Source organism: Accipiter gentilis, chromosome 16, assembly GCF_929443795.1.
Source record: "Accipiter gentilis chromosome 16, bAccGen1.1, whole genome shotgun sequence".
In the NCBI taxonomy this organism is placed as follows: Eukaryota; Metazoa; Chordata; class Aves; order Accipitriformes; family Accipitridae; genus Astur; species Astur gentilis.
This window is the reverse complement of record NC_064895.1, coordinates 2,037,659-2,052,876: the sequence shown is the minus strand read 5'-3', so window position 1 is coordinate 2,052,876 and position 15,218 is coordinate 2,037,659. Positions and strand designations below refer to the sequence as shown.

At 68.3% G+C, this 15,218-nt stretch overlaps 1 protein-coding gene across 7 annotated transcripts; it reads left to right on the top strand.

Moving 5' to 3' along the window:
- Positions 1-203: 203 nt before the first annotated feature.
- FMNL3 (formin like 3) lies at positions 204-13,759 on the top strand. 7 transcript variants are annotated; one of them, XM_049819108.1, is made up of 28 exons: positions 204-429; positions 2,941-3,024; positions 3,132-3,212; positions 3,302-3,378; positions 4,810-4,893; positions 5,224-5,394; positions 6,623-6,731; positions 6,819-6,895; positions 6,973-7,066; positions 7,359-7,433; positions 7,519-7,629; positions 7,710-7,859; positions 8,015-8,116; positions 8,196-8,442; positions 8,631-8,699; positions 8,976-9,100; positions 9,193-9,395; positions 10,277-10,511; positions 10,607-10,675; positions 10,820-10,900; positions 10,987-11,116; positions 11,197-11,357; positions 11,733-11,834; positions 11,928-12,017; positions 12,111-12,222; positions 12,329-12,427; positions 13,179-13,211; positions 13,305-13,759. In XM_049819108.1, exons 1-26 carry the CDS (start codon positions 277-279, stop codon positions 12,418-12,420), a joined length of 3,084 nt encoding a protein of 1,027 aa, XP_049675065.1. In that variant the 5' UTR covers positions 204-276; the 3' UTR covers positions 12,421-12,427; positions 13,179-13,211; positions 13,305-13,759. The 7 variants fall into 7 exon arrangements, with proteins under 7 accessions (XP_049675065.1, XP_049675070.1, XP_049675068.1 ...); XM_049819113.1 differs by having other exon boundaries at positions 5,362-5,394; positions 13,179-13,759; XM_049819111.1 differs by having other exon boundaries at positions 5,242-5,394; positions 13,179-13,759.
- Positions 13,760-15,218: the final 1,459 nt, after the last annotated feature.

Below are 15,218 nucleotides of genomic sequence, written 5' to 3'. Positions count from 1 at the left end.
AGAAGCGCGACGCTCATTGGCCGTCGTGGTAGGGGTCGGGCCAATCGAGATCTCTCTGCCCTTGGGCGCCCCCCGGTGGTACCGCCGCCCCTCTGCCCTTGGGCGCCCCCTGGCGGTTCCGCCGCGGAGCAGCGGGCAGCACGGCCGGGGCGGGGCACGGCCGGGGCGGGGCGGGGCGGGGCGGGGCGGGCCCGGGAGGCGGCGGCGGCGGCGGCGGCGGCGGCCGGACGCGACGGGCTGAGCCTCCCCCGCCGCCCCCCGGTGCCTGGGCCGGGGATGGGGAACGTTGAGAGCGCGGACGGGGAGGCGCTGCCCCGGGGCCCGGGAGCGGCGTCAGCGTCGGGCCCGGGAGGACCCGGTTTGCTCGCCCCGGGCAAGATGCCGATGCCGGAGCCTTGCGAGCTGGAGGAGCGTTTCGCTTTGGTGCTGGTGAGAGACCGACCCCCGTCTCGGCCCCGGTCGTCTGCTACGCCCCCCGCCCGCTTCTCGCTGCTCCCCTCCGGTTCCCGGTGCGCCCTCCCCGGTGCTCTTCCCCCGTGCTCCTTCCGTGCCTTCTCCGGGTCCCGCTCTGCCCTCCCGGTTCGCCCCTATCCGGGACCCCTCCCGGGCCGGACGCGCCCCGCCACCGCGCTCCCCTCCCGGCGTCCGGCTGCGGGGCCAGCGGACGGGCGGGCACCGCCGGGAACGGCACCGGCGCCCGGAGGATCCGGGGGCGGGCAGGGAGCGCCGGTGCCCGCCGGGGATGGGCAGTGGCCGCGGGGCCGGGGGTGGCCGCGGGGGAAGTCCGGCCCGGGACAGCCCCGGGAGGGGTGACGCCACTCCCGGTGCTACCGGCGGTGGGGGGGGGCCCCCTTTGGTCCCGGGACTTTTTCACCCGGGGAAAGTCCCATCGAGGCGGCGCACGGGGCTGGGTGTGGGTCCCCCGTGGGTGCTGGGGTCGCCAGGGCTGGGGGTCCCTGTGGGTGCGGTGTCCCCGTGGGTGGGGGTCCCCTGCGTGGTCCCCGGTCCGCTGTCACGGCTGGGGCGGTGGCCTTCCCGCACCGGTCACCGGCCAAGGCTGCGGTGCCACCCCGGCACCTGGCTGTGGCTCGGCGGTGACCCCGTCCCCACGCCGTGACCCAGGTGGCATCGGGACCACCCGTGCCACGGGGGCCACCGCGTCCCACCGCGTCCCACCGGCACATGGCTCGTGGCACAGCGGGCCGGCCCTGTGGCCCGTCGGCAGTGGGGTGGCCCATCCGTGGTGCCGGCACGGGCCTGGCTTTTTTTTGGGGGGGACACGCACACGCTGGCAGGGCCACCACGGCTGGGGTGACACCCAGGGTACACAGCCCCCAACACCCGGCACCGCCGTCCCGGTGGTGGCCGTAGCCAGCGGAAGCCACGTCCGGGCAGGAAATGCCGAGCGTGGTCCCACGGGGCTCTGGGAGCTGGAACCGGGGGGGTACCGGGGAACACCGGCACCCCCAGCGTGGGAGCGTCCCACCAGTGGCGAGGGGCACCCACCCGCGGGGCCGTTGCCCGTCCCTGCGTCCCACGCGGGGCGGATGCGGCAGCCAGTCCCCGTGGGGGCCGGTGACGGGGGGGGGACACATCCTGCCGGGCAATGACGACGCCAGGATTGGGGGAATTTTGGGGGTTGGCGGCAACCCCCAGTGCCTCTATCCCCCAAATTTCCCCCCCGCCCCAACGTTGGCCCAGCTACTGCCGGGGAGGAAAATATTTCATCATGTGATGGGGCTGCAGCGCCGGCGGCCCCCGGACGGGCAGGATCCGTCCCTGGGTGTCCCCCAACCTTGGGGTGGGCTCCAGCCTGGGTAGCCCCTGCTCCTTGGTGGTGGGGGGCTCAGTCCCAGGGCAGCTGGAGGGGGGGTCCCCGATGCGGGGGGTGGTGGTGGTGGAGGAAGTGCCCAGCCGGGAGCGGCCCCGCTCCCGCCACAAAGGCAGGAAGCCGAGCGGCGGGAACGCCGGCGAAGGCGGCCGCTCTTCAAAGCCCCCCCGGTGCCCCCCGCCCCTGCCCAGGGCCTCCGTGTGTTGTCCCCCACCCGTCTCTGTCCCCGGGTTGTTCTCTGGGGGGGGCCGTGTGATTTTGTGTACAAATAAGCATGGCCCCGTGGGGAGGGAGGTATCGTCCCCATCCCCAGGGCAATTTTGGGGGGACCCCATCCTGGCGGTGACATTCCCGCTCCCGTGGCACTGTGTCCGTCCCCCCCCCCCCCCTCCCAGAGGTACACGGCCTCACCCAGGCTCTGCCCCGGTTTCCTGCGGCTCCGCGGGGCCAGGATGACCAGGAGAGGGATAATTTTAGTTGTCACGGGACGGGTGGAGTGCCAGCACCTCCCGGCTGCGGTGATGACCGGCTCCGGCTAACGGCACTGCCCGGGAGCTGCCTCACCAGGATGGCATCGCCCAGCAGGGTGGCATCGCCCGCTGGGGCATCCTCAAGCCCACCATCATCTGGCATCCCCAGTTTCCACTGTGGTGTCCCACGATAAGGGTGCTCTGGACCGTATCCTTCACCAGCGGTCCCCGCGTTCTGCCATGAAGATGCCCAGCACCCCAACAAGCCGGGCATCGCTGCCGAGCTTTGTGCCGCGGTCAGAGAACGGAGGCTGCGGTTTGCCGGCGGCGAGGAAGTGGGTGCAGACAGGAACGACGTGTCGGCGCTGGGGAGATTTGGTGCTGCCGGCGGCTGGCACGTGGCCCCGGTGGTACTGCCATCCCCGTGCCACGCGCGTGGCTCCATCCCCACCAGTGCTTCCCAGTGCCAGGGACCCTGGCCGTGCCATGGAGCCGGGTGCCCTTGGGGGGGACCCTGGCTGTGCTACGGGTCTGGGTGCTCTTGGAGGGGGACCCTGGCTGTGCCATAGGATTGGGTGCCCTCGAGGGGGGTCAGCGTCCCTGTGTCCCTTGGGGTGACGCCCCCCGCTTTGCCCCCAGAGTTCCATGAACCTACCCCCGGACAAAGCCCGGCTCCTGCGCCAGTACGACAACGAGAAGAAGTGGGACCTCATCTGCGACCAGGTGGGGGACTGGGGGGGCCATGAGGTGGTCCTGGAGGGGAGGGGGGGAGCTGTGCTGCCGTGCCGGTACCACCAACATCCCCCCTCCCCGTCGTCGTCCCCCCCCAGGAGCGGTTCCAGGTGAAGAGCCCCCCCCACGCCTACATCCAAAAATTGCGCAGCTTCCTGGAGCCGGGTGTCACGCGGAAGGTGAGGGGCTTGGGGAGGGCGGGGGGGGTATCCAGGGGGGTCTGGGGGGGGTGTGGGGGGGGCATGGCTCAGCCTTGCTCTGCCCCCAGAAGTTCAGGAGGAGGGTGCAGGAGTCGACCAAGGTCCTGCGCGAGCTGGAGATCAGCCTGAGGACGAACCACATCGGGTGAGCGTGGGGTACCTGGGTGGGGTGGGCCTTGGGGAGGGGGGGGGTGCACAGGGTCCGGGGGGGGGTGCACAGGGTCCCAGGACCAGCCCTGCTGCAGCTGCAGGGGAAGTCGGAGGCGCTGCAGGAACTGGGCCGGTTCCTGCCCCGGCTGCGCCGTGGGCCAGGGCCACCGGCGGGCAGGTCCCGGGGGCGGATGCCGCGGGCGGATGGGCCAGCGATGACGCCCTGCGCGAAGCGGCAGCGCGTCCAGATCCTGCCCGACTCCTCCCGGCACCGGAGGACTCGGCACCATCCCTGAGCCGGCGGCATCCTGACCCCGCACCGACAGCTCGTCCCCCTCCGCCACGTGGGAGAGGGAACGTACCGGAGCCACGCAGGCTGACCGGAGAGGGACGGGGACGTTACCGGGGGGGGCGGTTGCCCGGTGGCGCGGTCGTGCCCGCATGCTCGGGGCGGCTCGTGCACGTGCTGGGCTATGCCCCGCCACCGGCCCCGCCACGGCCGCGCCATTCGGTTCTTCCCCGCCTGCGGCCCAAAAATAGCAGCGAGCCAGAGACAGGAAACGGGCTGGGGCGAGGGGCTGGCGCCGGCAGGAAAGGGGCGGCCGCGGCCCCCCCATTCCGGCTCCCGCTACTGCCTGACTCACCGCCCCCGGCCACGGGCAGGGCTGCAGGCAGGGGCACGCGTGGGACCCCCAAGGCCGTGAGCCCTCGTTTGTGCACGCTCGTTCCCCCCCCCCGCCCCCCCATCCCGTACACACACATACTGCCTTGTGCACAGCCCCCCCGCCCCGTGCGCACAGTCCCTCTCCCTATGCATGACCCCCCCCCCCATACAGACCACCCCCCCCCCATGCACATGGACATCCCGTGCATGCTGCCCTCCCCCCGTGACCCCCCCCCAAATACACCCCCCCCATGCACACGCACCTTGTGCACGCTCCCTACGCACCCACACTGGGTGCACCCCCCCCCCTCACCTTGCACACACACCCCCCCCCCACCTTGCACACACACACACACACACCCCCCCCCACTGGGACCCCGGCATATCTCAGCCGGGCTCAGCGCCTCACACGTGCACCCTAACACCCTCCCAGGGGGGCAGGGGCACCCTGAATCCCCCCCACCCTGGGGTGCCCAGGGCTGGGGCTGGGGGTAGAGCCCCAGCACCCAGCACCCAGCTCAGCTTCCCGCCTCGTGCCCAGGGCTGAGCCCTCCCTGCCCTGCAGCCGGCAGATAAAGCCGTGCCGGCGCTGGTACGGGTGATAGCAGAGGGGTTGCAACCGCCACCGGAGCCCCGGGATGCCCCCGCTGCCCCCTCCCCATCCCTGTACTGGGCCGGGGGTCCCTATGGTGGTGGGGAGGATCGTGCTGGCAGGGGGTGTTGCCGGCTCCTCCGGGCCCTGATGGGTGCCTGGTGCTGTAGGTGGGTGCGTGAGTTCCTCAACGATGAGAACAAGGGGCTGGACGTGCTGGTGAACTACCTGTCCTTCGCCCAGTGTGCCGTCATGTGAGTATGGTGCAGGGGACTGGGGGGGGGTCCCCTGGGGTACTGGGATGCGCAGGGTCTCCCGGTGCCCTGTGGCAGCTCCCTGCTGCAGGCGGCCGATACCACTCGGCTCCTTATCGGCACCGGGGCAGCCCAGCCGGCACGTTGGGACCCGCCTGCCGTTGGGGTCCCGAGGGACACGGGGATGGGGCGGGTTGGGGGTCCCAGGGCCACCCTCGCGCCTCTCCCTGCCCCGCCGCTGTTCAGCCGCCACCCGCTTCAACGCTTGCCGCGGTGGCTGCGCCGCTCCGCGCCGAAGCCGTGTGCTCTCCCGCTCCCTCCCCTACCCAGCGCGCGTGTCCCACCCAGGTTGGATTTTGAGGGCCTGGAAGGCGGCGAGGACGGCGCGCTGGAAAAGCTGCGCGCCTGGAGCAGGTCCATCGAGGATCTGCAGCATCCCAGCGCCCTGCCCGCCCCTTTCGCCAGCAGCCTCGCCCGCTCTGCCCGCCAGACCGCCCTACGGTACGTACCCGCCGCGCCGGCCGGCTGCAGGGGTACGTCCCGCCGATGCGCCCAGCAGCTGCCCCGCTCTGCCGGTTCTGGCCGGCCACGGTGCTGTCGCTTGCTGCGTGCTGTGCCGTGCACCGTCCTGCCACGGTGTGTGCCGGACACCGTCCTGCCCGTGGTGTGTGCCGTGCCATGCGCTATCTTGCCCATGGTGTGTGCCGTGCCGTCGTGCCCTGTGCCACGCACAATCCTGCCGGCGGTGTGTGATATGCCACGTACCATCTTGCCGTGGGCCGTGAACCGTCCTGCCCGTGGTGTGCGCTATGCCAAGCACCATCTTGCCCATGGTGTGTGCCGTGCCGTCGTGCCCTGTGCCACGCACAGTCCTGCCTGCGGCATGTGATATGCCACGCGCCATCCTGCCTGTGGTGGATGCCGTGTGCTCACCGCCTCGTGGTGCATGCCATGCTATGCACCATCCTGCCCGTGGTGCGTGCTGTGCCGTGCACCATCCTGCCCTGTGCCACGCACCGCCCTGCCCGTGGCGCATACTGGGCCGTGCACTGTCCTGCCCTGTGCCGTACACCATCGTGTGCACGGTACGTGCCACGTCCTCTGCACCGGCTGCCCCGTGGTGCGCCCCGAGCGCCACGCTGTGCCTTGCGCACGGTGTGGCTGTGGCACGTGCCACGCGTGCCGCATCCTGCGCCGCCTTGCGTGCCGCGTCCCATCCTGCCGGCCGTGCGTGCGGTGCCCTGCCCACCCGTAGCAGCTCGGCGCTGCCGTATCCTCCTGCCCACGCCGCCTGCCCGTACCTCTGCCTGCCGCGGCCGCGCTGCCTCCGCTCGCCCCCCACTCTGGCTCTGCCCCCGCGTCCCGGGGTAACGCGCCCCATCTCTGCTTCCAGGGCCGGGCCCCCCCTTCTCTGGCTGCGCTCTCTCTCTCTGTCCTCTGCGCCCACCTCGCCGCTCGCCCGCCGGGTAAGTACCGGCTGCCCGGGGCTGGCCCCGGTGCTCGCGGCGGCTTTGCTCCGAGTCTCCGCCAGCCTCTGTCCCTCTCGCCCTCCAGCCGCTTCTCTCTGCCTTTGCCCCTCCAAAAACCCTGCTGTCCCTATGCTGTCCCCATGCTGTCCCCACCCTGGTCCCCACGGGGCCTGTTCCCCCGCCCGGGTGAGCGCTGGCGGTGCAGCACCGGCGGTGCGAGGGTCCCGCTCATGGGTGCCCTGTGTGTGTCCCCCCCCCAGCTACGGCACGCTGCCGAGCCGCAGGGCGCTGAAGAACTCACGCCTGGTGAGCCAGAAGGATGACGTCCATCTCTGCATCATGTGTCTTCGGGCCATCATGAACTACCAGGTACCACCGCCTCATGATGGGGGGGGGGGACACCGATGCTGCCACCGCACCGGCACTGCTAACACCGTCCCCACTCCGTCCCCACAGTACGGCTTCAACCTGGTCATGTCCCATCCTCATGCTGTCAACGAGATCGCCCTGAGCCTCAATAACAAGAACCCAAGGTAAGAGCGGGGGGGGTCTGGTGGGGGTGGTCGCGGTGCCGGCCAGGTTTGATGGTGACGGTGCTGTTCTGCCCTAGGACAAAGGCGCTGGTGCTGGAGCTGCTGGCGGCTGTTTGCCTGGTGAGGGGTGGCCACGAGATCATCCTCGCTGCCTTCGACAACTTCAAGGAGGTATGGGGGAGTGGGGGCTGCAGGAGCAAGTTGGGATGGGGGGGCACTGGGGGCACCACGATCAGGCTGGGATTGGGGACCAGGACCCAGGGAATGGAGGAATGGGGGACACCAGGACCAGGCTGGGATGGGGATTCTGGAACGCAAGAGGATCAGGCAAGATGAAATCAGGCTGGAATGGGGGATCTGGGGGTACCAGACTGGGATTAGGAGACTGGAGCCCAGGGGATGGGGGACCAGTGGCCAGTGGGGGGGCAAAGCCAGGTTAACCCCATGTCTGCTGCCCGCTCAGGTCTGCAAGGAGAAGCACCGCTTCGAGCGGCTGATGGACTACTTCCGCAACGAGGACAGCAGCATCGACTTCATGGTGGGACACCCGGTCCTGGGCGAGGGTCTTTGGGACAAAAGGGGGTGCTGGGGGGGGCTCCTGGTGACGCCAGCCCTGCCCGCAGGTCGCCTGCATGCAGTTCATCAACATTGTGGTGCACTCGGTGGAGGACATGAACTTTCGCGTCCATCTCCAGTATGAGTTCACCAAGCTGGGGCTGGAGGAGTTCCTGCAGGTACAGGGGGTCGGGGGGCCAGGGGGGCTGCCCCAAGGAAGCCCCCCCCCCCATCCCTGACTCTGCCCCGACGCCTGCAGAAGTCGAGGCACACAGAGAGCGAGAAGCTGCAGGTGCAGATCCAGGCATACCTGGACAATGTCTTTGACGTGGGGGGGCTGCTGGAGGACGCTGAGACCAAGAACGTGGCCCTGGAGAAGGTGGAAGAGCTAGAGGAGCATCTGTCCCATGTATGTGAACGCGGGGGGACGTGGGGATGCTCCTCGGCACGTCCTGGGGCATCCCCTCCCAGGGTCTGGCTTTGCCCCTGGGGAGACCAACAGTGATACCGGGGGGGTGGGTGGTCCCCAAGCTAGTGTCACAGCCACATTTTCCCCCTCCCCAGCTAACGGAGAAGCTGCTGGACCTGGAGAACGAGAACATGATGCGGGTGGCGGAGCTGGAGAAGCAGCTGCTGCAGCGGGAGAAGGAGCTGGAAGTGGTCAAGGTACATGGGGGGGGGGGTTGTGGGGAGCAGGGCAGGGTCCCGTCCCCCGTCCCCCCAGCCTGACGCTTGCCGTCCCCAGGAGACCTACGAGCACACGAGCCACCAGGTGCACACGCTGCGGCGGATGATTAAGGAGAAGGACGAGGCTTTCCGGCGGCGCTACGGCTCTGAGCCACCCCCCATACCGGGCATCGAGCCCCCTCCCCAGCCCGAGCCCGAACCCCTGGAGGAGGCCCTGCGGCTCCCCATCCTTCCCCCTGTGGAGGCTGCACCCCCCCCGCCACCCCCGCCACCCCCCCTGCCACCCCCCGCACCTCCGCTCCCAGGTGAGGATGGGGGAGTCTCTGGGGCATCCCCAAAACTGCAGCATCCCAGAGCTGGGCATCCCCAGGACATGGGGGGGGGGCTCCAGAAATGGGGTGTGCCTGGTGCTGGACCACTCCCGAGGCTGGTGGGTCCCCAAAAATGGGCCATCCCTGCTGGGGCACGGTCTCACCCTCACCTTCCTTTGCAGGCAAGTGCCCCCCAGCCCCGCCGCTTCCCGGGGCTTCACCCTCCATCGCTCTCACCGTCGGGCTCTCGGGTAGGTGGGGAGGGTGCGGGGACCGTGGGGATGGGGACGGTGCGGGGACCGTGGGGACGGTGGGGACAGAGGAAGGGGAAGGCTTGTAGGCACCAGGGTGTCGGGGTTGCAGTCACCAAGGGACGGGTGCAGGGACCGTGGCGCAGGGATGGGGTGGCACAGGGGATGGTGACAGCCTGGGGACCAATGCACTGGACTCGGGTGGCTCAGGATGGGGACACAGGACATGTCCCTCTGCCTCGTTGGGGGCTAAGCCGGCTCCTGCTCTGCTGGCAGCCATCCGGATCAAGAAGCCCATCAAGACCAAGTTTCGGCTGCCCGTCTTCAACTGGACAGCGCTGAAGCCCAACCAGATCAGTGGGACCGTGTTCAGCGAGCTGGATGATGAGCGAGTGCTGGAGGTGAGCCCAGCACCCTCGGCCCGAGCAGCTGGGTGGGTGCCACCACCGCTGCTCCCACCTCTGAGCCCCTCCATTCCTCCTTGTCCCACCAGGATCTCGACCTGGAGCGCTTCGAGGAGCTCTTCAAGACCAAAGCCCAGGGTCCGGCCCTCGACCTCGTCTGCGCCAAGAACAAGGCGTCCCAGAAGGCGGCCAGTAAGGTGACGTTGCTGGAGGCCAACCGGGCCAAGAACCTGGCCATCACCCTGCGCAAGGCGGGCCGCGGCACCGAGGAGATCTGCAGGGCCATCCACACGTACGTGCCCCCACGCTGGGGTGCAGCGGAGGGGTATTGGCGGGGGGGGGGGCTGATGGGCTAACTGGGGTGCAGGGGACCCTGGCAGGGTTCAAGGGGGCTAAGTGGGGTGCAGGGGATCTGGTTGGGGTGCAGGGGGGCTGGCTGGGGTGCAGGGGGGCTAGGCAAGGTGCAGGGGGGCTGGTTGGGATGCAGTGGGGCCAGGCAGGGTGCTGGGGGGGGCAGTTTGGGCTGTAATGGGACCAGGCAGGGTGCAGGGGGGCTGTTTGGGCTGTAATGGGACCAGGCAGGGTGCCGGGGGGGGCTGTTTGGGCTGTAATGGGACCAGGCAGGGTGCCGGGGGGCTGGCTGGGCTGTAATGGGACCAGACAGGGTGCCGAGGGACTGGTTGTGGTGCAGAGGGGGTAGGTAAGCTTCAAGGGGGTTTGCTAGGGTGCAGGGGATCTGGTTGGGGTGCAGTGGGGCTCAGGCAGGGTGCAGGGGGGCTGGCTGGGGTGCAGTGGGTCCATGTAGGGTGCAGGGAGGCCAACAGGGTGCTGGGGGGTGCTGTTTGGGCTGTAATGGGACCGTGCAGGGTGCAGAGGGGCTGATTGGGGTGCAGGGGGGCTGGCTGGGGTGCAGACAGTCTAGGTAGGCTTCAAGGGGGCTTGCTAGGGTGCAGGGGGTCTGGTTGGGGTGCGAGGGTCTTGTTGGGGTGCAGTGGTGCTCAGGCAGGATGCAGGGGAGCTGGCTGGGGTGCAAAGGGTCCACGCAGGGTGCAGGGAGGCCAAGCAGGGTGCAGGGGGGGGGCTGGTTGGGGTGCGGGGGTGCCGAGGCATGGTGCAAGGAGCTGGTTGGGGTGCAGCGGAGAGCCGATCCCCGACGGTGCGGGCGCGGGGCAGGTTCGACCTGGCGACACTGCCGGTGGACTTCGTGGAGTGCCTGATGCGGTTCCTGCCGACGGAGGCGGAGGTGAAGGCGCTGCGGCAGTACGAGCGGGAGCGCAAGCCGCTGGAGGAGCTGGCGGACGAGGACCGCTTCATGCTGCAGTTCAGCAAGGTGGAGCGGCTGCCCCAGCGCATGGCCATCATGGCCTTCCTCGGCAACTTCACCGAAAACCTCCAGATGCTGACACCGGTACAGAGTCGGGGAGACAGGGGGGATTACACCCACTGGGGGTGCCTGGACCCTGCACCCCAGCTGAGCCCTTGTCCCGTTCTGTCCCCCTGCAGCAGCTCAATGCCATCATCGCGGCCTCGGCCTCCGTCAAGTCCTCGCAGAAGCTGAAGCACATGTTGGAGGTGAGCATGGGGAGGCCAGAGGACGTGGGGACAAGCTGGCTTGGAGTCCTGCCCTCCATCCTCGCCCGTAGCTGGGCAGGTGGGGGTCCCATGGGGGTCTCGCTCCTCCCTGACCCCACCATCCCCGGTGCTTTTCCCCTGCAGATTATCTTGGCGCTGGGCAACTACATGAACAGCAGCAAACGCGGCGCTGTCTACGGCTTCAAACTGCAGAGCCTGGACCTGGTGGGCAACCCCAGACTCCCTGGGACCGCATGGGCTCCCCAGGGTCCCATGCCACAGCCATGACCTACCCCCAACTTGTCCTGCAGCTCCTGGACACCAAGTCAACGGACAGGAAGATGACCCTGCTGCATTTCATCGCGCTGACGGTGCGGGAGAAGTATCCCGAGCTGGCAACCTTCTGGCAGGAGCTGCACTTTGTGGAGAAGGCAGCCGCAGGTGCCCCCCCCGTCCCCATGCCCCCAGCTTGCCATCCCCCGGGGCTGTGGGTCCCCTGACCCATCCCTGTGGCCCAGCAGTGTCCCTGGAGAATGTGCTGTTGGACGTGAAGGAGCTGGGCCGGGGGATGGAGTTGCTGCGACGGGAGTGCGGGCTGCACGAGAACAGCATCCTGCGTTCCTTCCTGGCCGCCAGCGAGGGCAAGCTGGAGCGGCTGCAGAAGGACGCACGGACGGCCGAGGTGAGGGCTGCGGAGCGGCGGTGCCTTGCACGGCCCTTGCACACACGATGTCATGCACGCCTTGCTTTGCATAGCTGTCTTGCGTGCCTTGCTTTGCATGCTCCTTGTGCACTCATGCCTTGCTTTGCACACTCCTCGTGTACACCTGCCTTGCTTTGCACGCTCCTCGTGCATGCCTTGCTTTGCACGGCCCTCGTGCACATCTTGCTTCGCGCAGCCCTCGTGCATGCCTTGCTTTACACACTCCTCATGCACGCCTGCTCTGCTTTGCACGCCCCTCGTGCACGTCTGTCTTTGCACACCCCTCGTGCCAGGAGGCCACCAGGAGCTGCGGGATGTGCAGCCCGTCGCTGACCGTCCCGTCCCCCTCCCCAGGACGCCTACAACACGGTGGTGCGGTATTTCGGCGAGAGCCCCAAGACGACTCCCCCATCTGTCTTCTTCCCGGTTTTTGTCCGGTTCATCCGCTCCTACAAGGTGAGGTGGGGCTGGGAGGGGACGCATGGGGGGTCGGTGACACTGGTGCTGGGGTGGGGGCTGGCTCCCACCGCCACCCCCTCGCCCTGGCAGGATGCGGAGCAGGAGAACGAGACGCGGAAGAAGCAGGAGGAGGTGATGCGGGAGAAGCTGCTGGCGCAGGAGGCTAAGAAGCAGGAGAAGGTGAGCGTGGATGGGCATCTGGGTGGACTGGGTGGGGGGACCCGGAGGAGGCACCTGTGTCCCCAACCCGGGACCCCTGCGTCTCCCTCGCAGCGGAACAAGTGGCAGCAGCAGGAGCTGATTGCGGAGCTGCGGCGGCGCCAGGCCAAGGACCATCGCCCCGTCTACGAGGGCAAGGATGGCACCATCGAGGACATCATCACCGGTACGGCCCCCGCAGCTCCCCCCGACCCAGACACCTGGGTCTCGCCTGCGTGCGGGGGCTGACGTCTCCCTGTCCGCTCCCCCCCTGCCCATGCCCCCCCCTGCAGCGCTGAAGAGCGTCCCGTTCACGGCCCGCACCGCCAAGCGGGGCTCGCGCTTCTTCTGCGACCCGTCCCACCACGACGAGTCCAGCTGTTAGCCCCCAGGTACCACCTGCATGCCCGGTCCCCCCGGGACCCCTCCCCAAGACCCCTGGATCCCCCCTGGCCCCGCATGCCCCCTCCTGCATGCCCTCTCCCCGCATGCCGTCACTCCGGGGTGCCTGGCACCCCCCTTGCCCCAGCCCCTTGGAGCGGAGCAGGGTCCTGGTGTGGGAATCTGGTGCAAGGCTCGGTCCCGGCACAGGATCCCAGTGCAAGGGCTAGGTGCCAGTACAGGATCCCGGCACAGGATCCCGGTGTAAGGCTGGATCCGGGCACAGGATCCTGGCACAGGATCCTGGTGCAAGGCTGGATCCGGGCACCGGATTCCGGTGCAACATTGGGGTTCTGGCACAAGATCTTGGCAAAAGATCCTGGTGCAAGGCTGGGTTCCCAGCATGGGGTCTTTGATGCAGTGCAGGGTCCCAGTGCACTACTGGATCCCAGCACAGATCCTACTGCAGGCTGAGTCCCAGCACAGGATCCCATTGCAAGGCTGGGTCCCAGTAAGGGTCCTGGTGCAAGACTGGGTTTCCAGCATGGGGTCTTTGCTGCAGTGTGGGTTCCCAGTGCAATACTGAATCCCAGCATGGGGTCCTAGTGCAAAACTGGATCCCAGAGCAGGGTCCCAGTGCGATACTGGGTCCCAACCCAGTGCGTGGAGGACGGGCTCCGAGCTGCCTCAGCCCGGAGGGGGTCACCTGGGACCATCCCCCAGGCCAGGTGTCCCCTAACACTGTCCCTTCCATCCCAACAGCCCGCAGGTGGATCCGCCTGTAGCCGAGCGAGGGTAAGGACCCTGGGTGGTGGAGGGGGGGGAAATGGGGAGCTGCAGCAGCTGGGCTGCCTCAGTTTCCCCTCCTCACCCTGCTCTGCCCTGCAGGTGCCAGGGGAGGGCTCTGTCCTCCCCCCGACACTGTGCAAGGGGGGGAATGTCCTCGTGCCACCGTCCTCGCCCAGGCTTGCAGGCGGTGTCCCTGTCCCCTGCACCTTGGGGGGGGCTCACTGCCCGGACCACCCCCCCCAGCCCGCCTGTGGCAGAGGCCAAATCCTGTCCCCGGCTGCGGTAGGGGCCCAGTGCCGGTGGCTGACCCACGGGGTGCCCCCTCCCCATCGGGGTCCCCTCATCCCAGTGGGGGTCACCGCCCCAGAGCCCCCCCCCCCGCACGCTCGTCACTTTGACCACTGATGTGAACACTAATTGCCAAAAAAAGGGACCAAAGCCAGGCCGGGGCGGGGAGGGGGGGCAGCAGGATGGTGCCCCCCACCCCAGACCCCCTCCCCGGACCCTCCCCAGTGACTTTTTGTACATGTGAAATATATGGAGTCTTTTACATGGCCGCTGCCTGCTTGGAGGGGCGGGGGGGGGAGGTCTGGGGGAGGCACAGAAGCAACCCAGGCATCTGGGGACCTCCCCATGCTGGGGGTCCTGTCTCCCTGGGTGGGGGGGACATGCACGTACAGGGACCAGACCCTTAAGCAAGTTTTGTGGCAGTGTTATTAAAGCTGCAGGATTAAGGGAGGGGGGGAGACCTGCTGGGGGGGCAGGGGGCAGTTCACCCCACTGCTGGCAGCTGTGGGAGACTGGGAGCAGCTTAGGGGCTGGGGGGAGCTGCAGTAGAGGGTGGAGGGGCAGGATGTGGCCCCAGGAGCAAAGGAAAAGGAGGATGGAGGGACAAGATGAGGCCTGAACATCGCTAGGGCAGAGCAAAGGGGGCATGGAAGGGCAGGATGGAGCCACAGAACCCCCTGCTAGCAGGCAGTTTGGGGCAGGATGGGGCCATTGCGAGGTCTAAAGGGCTGGGAGGAGCGGGATGCGGTCATTGCGTCCCTTGGAGAAAGGCAGAAAGGGTTTGGGGAAGGCAGGATGCAGCCCTGGCATCTCTGCTGTCGGGGTATAAAGGGCTGGGAGGGGCAGGATGTGGCCCCAGACCCCCCCCAGCAGCCGTGCAGCCATGGAACAGTGGGGCAGGATGCGGCCCACCCCGTGGCAGGGCAGGTGCCTGGTCTCCCTCCCTGAGCCACGAGCAGCGCCTGCCCCACCAGCCCAGGGATTAGCCCCGAAACAGAGAATAAAAGTTTCCCCTAATCCTCTTGGGGGGGATTACCAGCGCTGCCGCGCCCATGGCCAGATCCAGACCTGGCCCAGGACCGGCTGCCCCAGCAGCTCCGCTGGCCCCGTTGCCTTTTAATCCATCTGTACAAGCCGGGGACACTGTGGTCCCCAGCGCCGTCCCGCTCCGTCCCCAAGTGCCATCGAAGATGCTGTGGGCAAAGATACTGCTGTTCATCCATTTGTCTATCCATCCATCCATCCATCCGCTGGGCTTGGGCTGGTCCCTACGCCCCCTCGGCAGCTCCCTCAGCCTCATGGGATGGTCGCCGTTCTCCCTGCGCCGGGGCTGCCACCAGGCTTTCCGCCTGCAGCAGCAGGTTGCAGCCGAGGAAGAAGATGGCGAAGGTGACGGTGAGGCAGAGCACCAGGACGACGGCAATTTGGGCAGCCTCAGCCACCCACGTGTCCCCCGGGGCGCTGGCCTGCGCCAGCGTGGAGTTCATCTCCTCCTCCTCTTCCTCCCAGGAGCAGAGTGCTGGCGAGCAGGGCGGTGGCAGCAGAGTGGTGACGGACAGGGAGGGTTTAAGTGATGTCAGGGACCGTCTTAGCTGCCCGCGCAGCCCCCCTCGCTTGTTTGAGAAGCTGGTGCCCAGCAGCTGCCCCACCCCGGGGGAGGGAAGTAGCTTTCCCCCCCGCCTTGGTGTAGTGGAGGGGTGCAGAGTCCGGCACAGAAGGGGGTTC

Coding starts and splice junctions, on each gene's coding strand:
- FMNL3 (XM_049819108.1), top strand. CDS start 277: ATGGGGAACGTTGAGAGCGCGGACGGGGAGGCGCTGCCCCGGGGCCCG. Junction 6,732..6,818: donor GGGCCATCATGAACTACCAG/GTACCACCGCCT, acceptor CCGTCCCCACAG/TACGGCTTCAACCTGGTCAT. Junction 7,860..8,014: donor TAGAGGAGCATCTGTCCCAT/GTATGTGAACGC, acceptor CCCCCTCCCCAG/CTAACGGAGAAGCTGCTGGA.